The sequence below is a fragment of the Scyliorhinus torazame genome, chromosome 1, assembly GCF_047496885.1.
Source record: "Scyliorhinus torazame isolate Kashiwa2021f chromosome 1, sScyTor2.1, whole genome shotgun sequence".
NCBI classification, from domain to species: domain Eukaryota; kingdom Metazoa; phylum Chordata; class Chondrichthyes; order Carcharhiniformes; family Scyliorhinidae; genus Scyliorhinus; species Scyliorhinus torazame.
Window position 1 is genome coordinate 17,514,621 of NC_092707.1, and position 11,937 is coordinate 17,526,557.

At 43.7% G+C, this 11,937-nt stretch overlaps 1 protein-coding gene across 14 annotated transcripts in view; it reads left to right on the forward strand.

Annotated features, from left to right (window-relative positions):
• The window catches only part of arvcfb (ARVCF delta catenin family member b), a 546,449-nt gene extending 534,831 nt beyond the window's left edge, over positions 1–11,618 (forward strand). For all 14 annotated transcript variants that reach the window (XM_072471369.1, XM_072471451.1, XM_072471186.1 and 11 more), the window contains one exon: positions 9,638–11,618. Coding sequence is in view for 2 of the 14 variants with exons in the window: in XM_072471895.1 (XP_072327996.1) it covers positions 9,638–9,643 (6 nt within the window). In the remaining 12 variants the exon portion in view is untranslated. The remainder of the gene's footprint in view (positions 1–9,637) is intronic.
• Positions 11,619–11,937: the final 319 nt, after the last annotated feature.

Genomic DNA, 11,937 nt, shown 5'->3' on the forward strand with positions numbered 1-11,937 from the left:
AGCATGTCAATCCACCTAACCTGCACATCCTTGGACTGTGGGAGGAAACCAGAGCACCCGGAGGAAACCCACGCAGACACAGGGAGAACATGCAGACTCTGCACAGACAATGACCAAAGCCGGAAATCGAACCTGGGACCCTGGAGCTGTGAAGCAACAGTGCTAACCACTGTGCTACCGTGCCACCCATTCACATGTGGTCAGTAAAAGGGGGGATCATTTTGTCTGACATGAACAACTCAATTGAGACAGGTGATCTGGAGTCCAGATGTTCAAAATGAACGTACAGCCCAGGTACCTCTTCCTACTTAGATCCATCCTGATCTACATCCCCAAGGCCTTTTTCAGAGCACTAGGCAAACTAATCATGGTGTTCCTATGGGCGGGGGGGGGGGGGGGAAGAATGCTAGGATCCCAAAGATGGTCCTACAAAAAACAAAATCCAGGGGAGGGGGGGGGGGCTAGCCCTCCCAAACCTACAATTCTACCACTGGGCGGCGACGGCCGAGCGAATAAGGGGATGGATCAAGGAGCCAGAAGCTGAGTGGGTGCGTGCGGAAGACGCCTCCTGCATGGGGACCTCCCTCCGGGCCCTCTCCACGGCGGCACTCCCATCCCCACCCAAAAAACACTCCAGCAGCCTGATGGTGATAGCCACCCTCCAGTCCTGGAACCAATTGCGGCAGCAATTTGGCCTGACCAAAATGTCGGACAAAGCTCCCGTCTGCAACAAGCATAGGTTCACACCAGCGCTGACTGACGCCACCTTCAAAAAGTGGGGACAGGGCGGAGGGGCATTGACAGTCAGGGACCTATACACGGATGGCAGGATCGCAACAGTGGACGAACTGACAGAGAAATTCCAGCTATCCAGGGGGAACGAGCTAAGGTACCTGCAATCAAAAACTTCCTATGAAAGGAGACAAGGACGTACCCACAACCGCCATGACAGACATTACTGGAAGAGTTACTGGACGCAAGCATCCTAGATAAATGGAACTGTCGCGGCATGCATGACCGACTGGTAGAAGGGGCCGACACCGTACTGGACGCAACAAGAAAGAAATGGGAGGAAGACCTGGGGATTGAAATAGGGTGGGGACACTGGAGCGAAGCACTGCATAGGGTCAACTCCACCTTCACGTGCGCAAGGCTCAGCCTGCTGCAACTAAAAGTGGTACATAGAGCCCACTTATCAACAACCTGTATGAGTAGGTTCTTACCAGAGGTGGAGGATAGATGTGAACGGTGCCAAGGAGGCCTGGCCAACCACACCCACATGTTCGGGTCTTGTCCCAGACTTGCGGGGTACTGGACAGCCTTCTTCGAGGCAATGTCCAAAGTGGTGGGGATGAGGGTGGAGCCATGCCCGAAAGTGGCGGTCTTCGGGGTATCAGACCAGCCAGATCTATTCCTGGGGAGGAGGGCGGTGCCCTTGCCTTTGCCTCGCTGATCGCCCGCCGTAGAATCCTGTTCGGCTGACGGTCAGCAGCACCACCCAAAGCTGCAGACTGGCTGTCCGACCTCTCGGAATCTCTCCAATTGGAGAAAATCAAATTCGCCATCCGAGGGTCAGACGACGGCTTCCACAGAACGTGGGAGCCGTTCACCCGATTGTTCCGGGACCTGTTTGTGGCCAATGAACAAGCAGAAGAATAGCCAGGTAGCCAAGAATCAGGGGAAAGTAGCCAAAGCGTGAGAGGGAGTGACAGACAGGGGGAGGAGGGGAGTGGGGGGGGCGGGGGGCGGGGGGCGGGGGGGGGGGGGGGGGGGGAGAACAGCTAAACCCAAGAAGAAAGAAAGGATAACCACAGGAAGTGGGGTGGCGGGGGGGAGGGGGCAAAGTGGGGAGGAGGGGGGAGAAAGAGACAGGGAACAATAGAGGAGAACCAGTGAGGTTTGGGGGGGGGGGGGGGGGGGGGATGACAGCCGGAACGAGGGCACGGGAAACGATAACCAACTTGGCATCTACAGGAACCGAGAGCAAGGAGAATCCAGGTGAAAGACGGGACGAACGGGTGGAGCAGAGGTGAATGCGAGACGACAATGGCAGCGAAAACCGTCCGGGAGAAGCAAGTGACAAAATCAGCACCAGACCCATTCGCGTATTGCTCTCTGTAATTGTTTCTCCGGCACCCAAATGTGTATGACCCCCCCCAACAAACAGGTGCCTACTTATGTGTTATAAATAATATTCTCAATTGTATAGAGTTGCTGCTGTTGAGCTGGTGCATAATACCCTACCAGTTATTTTTTTTTTAATATATATATATATTATATACATTTTTTTTTTTAAAAGGACAGGCGATCTGGGTGAAGGGGCAATGGATGCTTACCTCTGCGGCACAGCACAACCTCACTGGCAGTGACTGCTCTCCTCCCGGTGAAACTGTGGTCTCCAAGGCCCGTTTCTCATGGGGGTGAGGACTCCGATCTCTGGTACTCCGCCCCCATCTTGGCCATTTCCCACTTATTAAGTTGCTGTGGATCTGGAGCCACCAGCCTCCCAGAACAGGCGCCGGAATGTGGCGACTAGGGGCTTTTCACAGTAACTTCATTTGAAGCCTACTTGTGATAATAAGCAATTTTCATTTTCATTTCATTTCACATATAAGTCTGACCAGGTAAGGGTGACAGATTTCCTTCCCTAAAGGACATTAGAGATCTAGATGGGTTTTTACAACACTCAACAATGGTTTCATGGTCATTATTAGAGTTTTTATTGAATTCAAATTCCACCATCTGCCCTGGTGGGATTCGAATCTATGTCCCCAGACTTAAAAGAAAACACACCAAAAGGAAGACTATAATACACGACAACTGTACACTTAACTACAGTAATGGAAATACACACACACAGTATCTCATGAAGTTAACCCTTGTTCCCAACCTAATGTGTTTCCTGAACTTTGTGAAATACCCCTTTTCCCAAACCGCATTCAACATTACATAACTCAATGAACTAAATCCAGCGTGTAGTTACCACCCACAGGTTATTTTCCAGGTTTGGGGAATACCTTCTTCACTTCAGTTTAGCGATTCATTTCTGTTAGAGTTTTTAAAATCTGCAGCTTTTGGCATTAACTTGTTTTCGGGAGAGCCTGCTTTCCCTAGCTGGGTGCGGCTATGATGGTAGCTGCTTCCGTCCTGCTGTATTCAGCTATCCTCCCATGGTTATACTGTCCTTTCCCTTTGATGTTGTCCTATCTTAATAATATCTCGGACAAGGCTCTTAGCATATAAGTGAAAATTATATTCTTCTCTCTCCACTTTGAACTCCCCTCTTCTCTCCTTCCAGCACCTTTCTAGACACCATTGGTTTCCACTCGTCACTGATGTAAACACTTGTTTTCCTACTCCTATGCTAGTTGACATCTCAAAAACACCACTTCAGGCAACTGCACTCATCAGTTCCCTTTTTATCCAATTCCTTTATTTTTCTTGTCACAATTCCATATTTAATCTTGATTTTTGCTCCATTCTTGAATCTTCCTTTTACTCCAGTATCTTAACAAAAGCTTGCATGCAGGTGCAGCAAGGAATTAGGGAGGCAAATGGTATATTGGCCTTACAGGAGTCAAGATGTCTTGCTGCAATTGTGCAAGAGCCTTGGTGAGACCGCATCCGGAGTATTGTGTACAGTTGCCTTCTCCTTATCTCGGGGAGGGTGTACTTGCCATGGAGGGAGTGCAATGGAGGGTCACTGGACTAATCCCAGAGGTGGTGGGATTTTCTCAATAGTAGAGATTTGGGAATCTGGGCCTATATTCTCTTGTTTAGAAGAATGAGTGTCATCTCATTGAAGCTTATAAAATTCGTACAGGATTCAACAGGGTAGAGAAGGGCAGGACGTTTCTTCTGGTTGGTAAGTCTCGAATCGGGAGTGGCCATTTTAGATTGAGACGAGGAGGAAATGCTTCACTCGGAGGGCGGTGAATCTTTGGAATTCTCTACTTCAGAAGGATGTAGAAATTGGATCAATGAGAATATTCCAGATGGAAATCAGTAGAATTCTGAATATTAATGGCATAAGGGATTATGGGGAAAGTGGGGGGAAATGGCCTAAGAGGTAGATGATCAGTTGTGATCTGTTTGAATAGTGCAGCAGGCCTGACGGGCCAAATAACCTACCTCCTACTAATCCTAATGTTGCTAAGATCCCATGGCAGTAGTGATGAGGAGCAGAGAGTTCTAGTAGTAAGCCCAAAGTACTCCTTCAACAGATGCTACCAAGGAAAAAGACTGGAAAGAAAAAAATCTAATTGTTTGTGAGACATGCCTAGCACAGAACGTCACCTGTTGTTCAAAGCAATTCCTTATGTCAAGTGTATCAAGCCAGCTTGCTGTGATAAATACAAGTAGTAATGTAAGGATTCTGTTCAACGCACTTTAATTGCCTGATGGAACAGACTCTCGGTGCTGAATGGCCTACACCTGTTTCAAAGCAGTAGAGTTTTTCATTACCTTTTGGAAATTGCACTTTGGACCTATTTTATCCTTCAAAAGCTGGCAAGGGCAAACCATGCCCATTTCGGGCTTCAAATCTTGTAAAAGAGGACCGATAGAATTTTAAACGTTTTGGCTAGTTTTATTTTCTTTCAAGTGCCTTCAAATAAAAGATGACCTTGGAAATTCTTAAATATAAAGCAGTTGAAAACTTTATGTGCAAGTTGCGAATAGTATCTATTGACAAATTAATGAATTGCCTTTTTGAAATTCTTTATACAAAATTAATTTTCTACTTAATTTCTCTGTGGCCCTATTTACTCTTTATGAAGCTGCTTTTGCTTCGATTGGATTGGATTGGATTTGTTTATTGTCACGTGTACCGAGGTACAGTGAAAAGTATTTTTCTGCGAGCAGCTCAACAGATCATTAAATACATGGGAAGAAAAGGCAATAAAAGAAAATACATAATAGGGCAACACAACATATACAATGTAACTACATAAGCACTGGCACCGTTTGAAGCATACAGGGTGTAGTGTTAATGAAGTCAGTCCATAAGAGGGTCATTTAGGAGTCTGGTGACAGTGGGGAAGAAGCTGTTTTTGAGTCTGTTCGTGCGTGTTCTCAGACTTCTGTATTTCTGTATCTCCTGCCCGATGGAAGAAGTTGGAAGAATGAGTAAGCCGGGTGGGAGGGATCTTTGATTATGCTGCCCGCTTTCCCCAGGCAGCGGGAGGTGTAGATGGAGTCAGTGGATGGGAGGCAGGTTTGTGTGATGGACTGGGCGGTGTTCACGACTCTCTGAAGTTTCTTGCAGTCCTGGGCCGAGCAGTTGCCATACTAGGCTGTGATGCAGCCAGATAGGATGCTTTCAATGGTGCATCTGTAAAAGTTGGTCAGGGTTAATGTGGACATGCCGAATTTCCTTAGTTTCCTGAGGAAGTATAGGCGCTGTTGTGCTTTCTTGGTGGTAGCATCGACGTGGGTGGACCAGGACAGATTTTTGGAGATGTGCACCCCTAGGAATTTGAAACTGCTAACCATCTCCACCTCTGCCCCGTTGATGCTGACAGGGGTGTGTACAGTACTTTGCTTCCTGAAGTCAATTACCTGCTCTTTAGTTTTGCTGGCATTGAGGGAGAGATTGTTGTCGCTACACCACTCCACTAGGTTCTCTATCTCCCGCCTGTATTCTGACTCGTCGTTATTCGAGATCTGGCCCACTATGGTCGTATCATCAGCAAATTTGTAGATGGAGTTGGGACCAAGTTTTGCCACGCAGTCGTGTGTGTACAGGGAGTAGAGTCGGGGGCTAAGTACGCAGCCTTGCGGGGCCCCGGTGTTGAGGACTATTGTGGAGGAGGTGTTGTTGTTCATTCTTACTGATTGTGGTCTGTTGGTCAGAAAACCGAGGATCCAGTTGCAGAGTGGGGAGCCAAGTCCTAGGTTTTGGAGCTTTGATATGAGCTTGGCTGGGATTATGGTGTTGAAGGCGGAGCTGTAGTCAATAAATAGGAGTCTGATGTAGGAGTCCTTGTTTTCGAGATGCTCTAGGGATGAGTGTAGAGCCAGGGAAATGGCATCTGATGTGGACCGGTTGCAGCGGTATGCGAATTGCAGTGGATCAAGGCGTTCTGGGAGTATGGAGGTGATGCGCTTCATGATCAACCTCTCAAAGCACTTCATTACGACTGAAGTCAGGGCCACTGGACGGTAGTCATTGAGGCACGTTGCCTGGCACGTTCGTGATGTTATTCTCATGATTATTCTTGGTGCTAGAAATCTGTTTTTGCTCTACAATGTGAATATCTGGTCCTGACCACACATTCATGCTCCGACATGTCATACTGTACCTATCTTTTATATGGGTTTGGGAGCTCCTAGAACGTTACCTCTATTGGAAATTTTACCTTTCATTTCCTGGTCTGTCATGAGTCTCCATTAGATAGCCAGTGACACGATTTCCATGCTGCTGCTTTCTCCGTGAAAGGTCCCCTTGCTGCTATTTAGGACGTTGCCTCTTGCGCTGTGTGCAGTTGGCAGCAAGAGTACAATTTGCCTGACACTGGCACGCTCTGAATAAGTAATATGCAATAAGTAATATGTGCACTTCGTAATGTCTGTCTCAAGTGGTGATGATGATCTGCTTGACTGCTTAATGAGTCAATACAGTGCTAAGTCTGGTAATGAGATATACAGACCAGAAGGACCCAGCCTGTGTGCCCAATTTGTGCCAAGTCTGCTTTAATTTAAGCAACTGTTGGCACACTTGGATTTGGAAGGAATACAACATGTGTTCCAATTTCCGAATGTAGGTGAACTGTGTATATCAAATGAAGGTCAGGATTAGGAATGGCTGTTAAGATAAGATCCTGCAGATCCAGATCGGCACCAAAAAGACTTGGAATAAGTACCATAGGATTGCCAGCACCTTTGTGTGGGTGTGTAACTTGGTCTCCTCTGGCCAGCCCAATCCATTTTCTCCCTGTTCTGATACTGCCAGTTTCACAGTGATGGCTTCATGCTTGCCACCCATTACTTGTCTGTATCTACTGGATCAAACGGTCATTGGCCAAGCAGTTTAGGCACCATTAGCACTGCTGCCTCACCGCATTGGCTGCCCCCCCCCCATTCATGGAATTTCTAATTGTTTGGTGTGATTTGTAGTAATTTCGCATTTTACTTTTTTTTAAAAATTAACTTCCTGCTCATTTCACAATTTCTGCAGTTATCACCAATTTGAAAAAGTCAGATTATTTTTCAGGGTGGCGCAGTGGTTAGCACTGCTGCCTCACGGCACCGAGGACTCTGGTTCGATCCCGGCCCCGGGTCATTGTCCATGTGGAGTTTGCACATTCTCCCCGTGTCTGCGTGGGTCTCACCCCCACAACCCAAAGATGTACAGGTTAGGTGCATTGGCCACGCTAAATTTCCCCTTAATTGGAAAAAATATATTATTTTGCAATATTCTCAGAGGTTATCTGACAATTCTAATTTAAATGATTAAGTGTTAGCCTGTCACCTTGGCAAAATCTGACGACCAGCCAGTTTATTTGAAGTCCCTCAAACAAAATGAAGAATGACCAGTTAAGCTGTTTAACATCCACCACCACAGAAGAGCAGGGCTTTGGATTAACAACTCATCCAAAACTGGCACTTCTGCAAAAATGTTGATGCCTTCTACACAAAAAATGAATACTTCTATCTTAAACATAGCCTTGTCTCATTATGCATTATTCCTAGCTTCAAAATTCACTGTTGCCCCTCTCCTGTCATGTAACTCTGCTTTTCGTATTAAACGTTTATTTTGTAAAGCATGTTGCTGATGTGAAATTGAATGCATCTAATATTTAATAATTTTCTAACTGCTTTAATATGTTGCTTCATTTTTATGTAATTACACTGCCTACATAAACAATTGAACGAGTAATCATTTATATCACTTGCCTTCCTGGATTTGTATATGCATCCTTGAAGATCATAGTAAATTGAATAAAAAAATGCAGCTACATATAAAAACCTTGTGGGTTGGGTGAAATAGATAAATATGTTTTGTTTTTTAACACTCTTCAATTGAGGGAAGTTATTTTTGTTAGACCATTATTTGAACGTGGCAGTGGCTAAGTGAATTGAGAAGTCAGGGTAAGGAGTGCTTCTACCAGCAAGTTTGTAAAATTAAATCATCTCTCTTGAACATAGGTATGAGTAAAAAGAACAACTGGAAAATGTGTGGGCAAGTTTTGTTTATGGCTCTGCACATAAAGGGCTTCATGATGTGTTGTCTCTTCACTGCTGTATAGCGTGGGTCATGTGCCACAAGAACAATACCTTGTGCTACATTAAATGGAAATGGGCATTTACAAGAATATGATCATTTTATTCATTTGTTAAATTGTCTTCAGAGACAGCAGTGAGACGTCCTATTGAGCATTATCAATTTGCAGTGCAGGTAGCAATCATTCGGCCCACCATGTCTTTGTGTCAGGCCTTTGTCAGAACAATACAAAGGTAAATCCCATTGTCTTGTGTGTCCCTCTGTTTCAAAGTTTCATCAACTCTTGCCTTAAAAATGCCATGCTCGCTTTCTCAGCTCTGGAAGAAGCCCATGGATTGTACAGTAACGTGACTGGTGCTTTGAATGCTGCTGTGGTGCGAGGATGCAAAAGTCCATTTAAGTACTATTCCAACAGACCCTGCTCATAGACTTACAGATTGTATGATGTTAATGAGAACCACATGCAGCTTCACTGATAATTCTGAGGCTGACTGTTTGACAGTGCAGGATAAACTTTCTATCTTGAGAGTTGTTGATTCCCGTTATAGTATATGATGAAAGAATAAGTCTGAAGCTTGTCTTTCACCTTCAAGTTTATTCTCCAAACGGCTCAGCATGATAGTCTGTTTTCCCCTCTCCCAACTGTTCCAGCTGTGTTCATTTATACTCTTTTGGAGGTTGAGCCAATGTTCGTCACTGTCTTTAACAGTGCAATTTCTCTATTCTGATCTAAAGCAGAAAAGGCTGGACAATCTCAGCAGGTCTGACATCATTTGTGGAGAGAGAGCGGAGCTAACGCTTCGAGTCTGAATGACTCTTCGTCAAAACACCATTTTACAAAGAGTCATCCAGATTCGAAATGTTCTGTTCTCCTCAGATGCTGTCAGACCTGCTAACTTTGTCCAGCATTTTCAGTTTTGTTTCAGATTCCAGCATCCGCAGTAATTTGCTTTTTATCTATTCTGATCTATCCCCGTTCAAACAGCTGTGCAACCATCATCATGCCATCATCAATTTAAAGAGAAGGAAATGTGATGAGTAAATACAAGGCAAGATTCATTTAAGTAGATCTCCGAACATCCCAATTATTCAGCTTAATTGTGTTTTGTTAAGCTTCAAATTCACATTTTGTAAATCTAAAGGTTCTTTTATAATTGCAGCCTGAATAATTGCCACTTTTGTACTGTAAAACCACCCACCCCCCACAAGAATACAGGGAAGGGGGCAGATTTATTTTCCAGGAAATAATTTTTTTTAAACAAGGAAATGACGCCACACAATAGGGGTGGCTTTGTCAACCCAGGAAAGTGTGACCAGTGGCAACTAAAGCAAACATTGTTTGGTTGAAAAAATATACGACTTATTTCCACAACCTTTAACTTGTTTTTTTTCCCCCAAACTTGTTTATTCTAGGCATGAAATGCAGCAGTTATTGAACATTATACAGAGGATCACATTATTCACCACTGCCATTAGATTTGGAGGACTTCATTTCGCAGAAGCTATCGACTAAATTTAAAGAGAAGGAAAAAGAAGTTCCATCGAACCATAATATAACCACATCTTTCCGGGGACATGGGTGGGGATGTGAGGGGTGGAAAAGTCGCAATATAGTCCCTCCAAATGTAGCAGCCCCTTAGCCAAAAAATTTGCTTTTGTCTGGTAGGCTGGATTTCTTTTGAAATCTTTGCAGTGAGTGATATGAAAGGTGAGAAGAGAATGTTGTGTGGTGGAGAGAAAGGAAGGCAAGAGGGTCTTTTTTTAAATGAGTCATTGCTTTTAAAACTGGTTTCAAAATGGTGGTTTATTTCTCCAATTTAAACCATAGTTTTGTTTCTGAAAGTTTAAATCTGTTTTCATTTTATGATGGATTTTATGTCTGAGTGAAGAGATGACATAAATACACACCTGCTGGGATGAAGGACGTGAATAGAGAAGGCTCGATCGAAAGGGGTTCGAGAGATGAGACAAAGAAGGATTTGAAGTTAATCAGCGAAGCTCAACTGAGACTGTTGGTTTCAGTGGATTGGTGTAAATGTATAGTTACAACTGAGGCGTTACACGTTCTATTAAGGAAAATGTTTCAATGGACTGGGGCCGAATGTTGTTACTTTAAACGTGGAAGCAAATTTTGATGCATAGGTGACATGTAAGTTTTTTGGGGGAGGGGGGCATTTTTGTAAATTTACCCTGTTCCATTTTGGATTTTACTATTTGTGGATTGGTGAGATAATGTTAACATTATTGGGAAGCTTTGCAGTTTATGGCGCACTTCAGCTTTTGTACATTCAAAACCAGCGTGAGACAAGTGACATTGGTGCTGGACCAAACTACATAATGAAGAAGCAAAAAGTGGTGTAGCCATCCCCCCCCTCCCCGCCCCCCTCCAAACCAAAACAAATCAAAGAATTAAAATCGTTGTTCCAGCACGACAAGTTTGTCTATGTATTTTGAACCATTGTATGTCTTTATACTCAAAAAAAAAAAAAAAAAAAAAAGTTTTTGTTGTATCAAGTTCCAATTGATTTTTACTTCTCGCAGCTGAGTTACAAACTGAATTTTCAACCTGGATGCCTGGGACGCTCATCATTTAAAAAAACACTTGACTTTTTCTTCACATGTTCCCAAATTACTGGAAGAGTTGAATTTACTTTGCATTCATAATTGGCATGTATCCTTTGTGTCCAACAATATTGGTTAGCTTGACTTTTGCGATGCCTTTTTGAAGCAGAATTGCATCTTAATATTTTTTTTTCTTTGACTTGGGAAGGATGGGTGATTCTGAAACAGTGTTTTTCTTCAAATACTTGCGTACCTGAAGGAGGAACTGGAATTCAGTTGCCAAAACAGTGTGGTTGGATGGTATGGACACAACATTTGCTGTTAATTCTTGTTTGTTACCAAAGGATTGGAAAATAGAGACAGTCCCCAAGTACATTACAAGAGCTGTTTGAGACCTTTAATTACTTTTCTTTTGTGTAGAATGTGCTGCAGATGACTGCTTTGAAGAAACAATAAGCAAAGTCTACCATTCTGGTTGTAGATATTACTGTTCAGATATCTGGAAACTTTGGTTATTAGTGGCAAATGTGTTTGTACTATCATGTGCCTTAAACTTTTCATGGTAGAGAAAGATAATGTGTTTTTATATATATAATATATATATATTACTCTTAGCATAACTGTAGTTTATACTGGTGGGTATTGCATTGCATTACACTGTATTATAAATTACACTTAACAATGACTTAACGCTTTCTTAGAACTATGCTACAGTGACCGAATGTATTATGTTTAATTCCACTAATATCCTGCAGCAGGTAGAAAGCTTGTTCAACCAGGTTTGTAGAATTATCAACTTGGTGTGTTTTCAATAAACGATACCTGGAAATGATTTTGTGTCTTTCTTCATAAGTGCAACCCACATGTAAGGATTACTGTCCAGCCAGCCAGCTAAGCCCTTCAACCAACTCTGAACTTGATCATGTATATGCGCGCACTTTGATTTATCGGGCAAGTCGAGGTGTTAATTAGAGATAGTATAACAGCTGCAGAAAGGCAGTTCGAGGAGTATCTGCCTACTGAGGTAGTATGGGTTGAAGTCAGCAATAGGAAAGGAGCAGTCACCTTGTTAGGAATTTTCTACAGGCCCCCCTAATAGTAGCAGAGATGTGGAGGAACAGATTGGGAAACAGATTTTGGAAAGGTGCAGA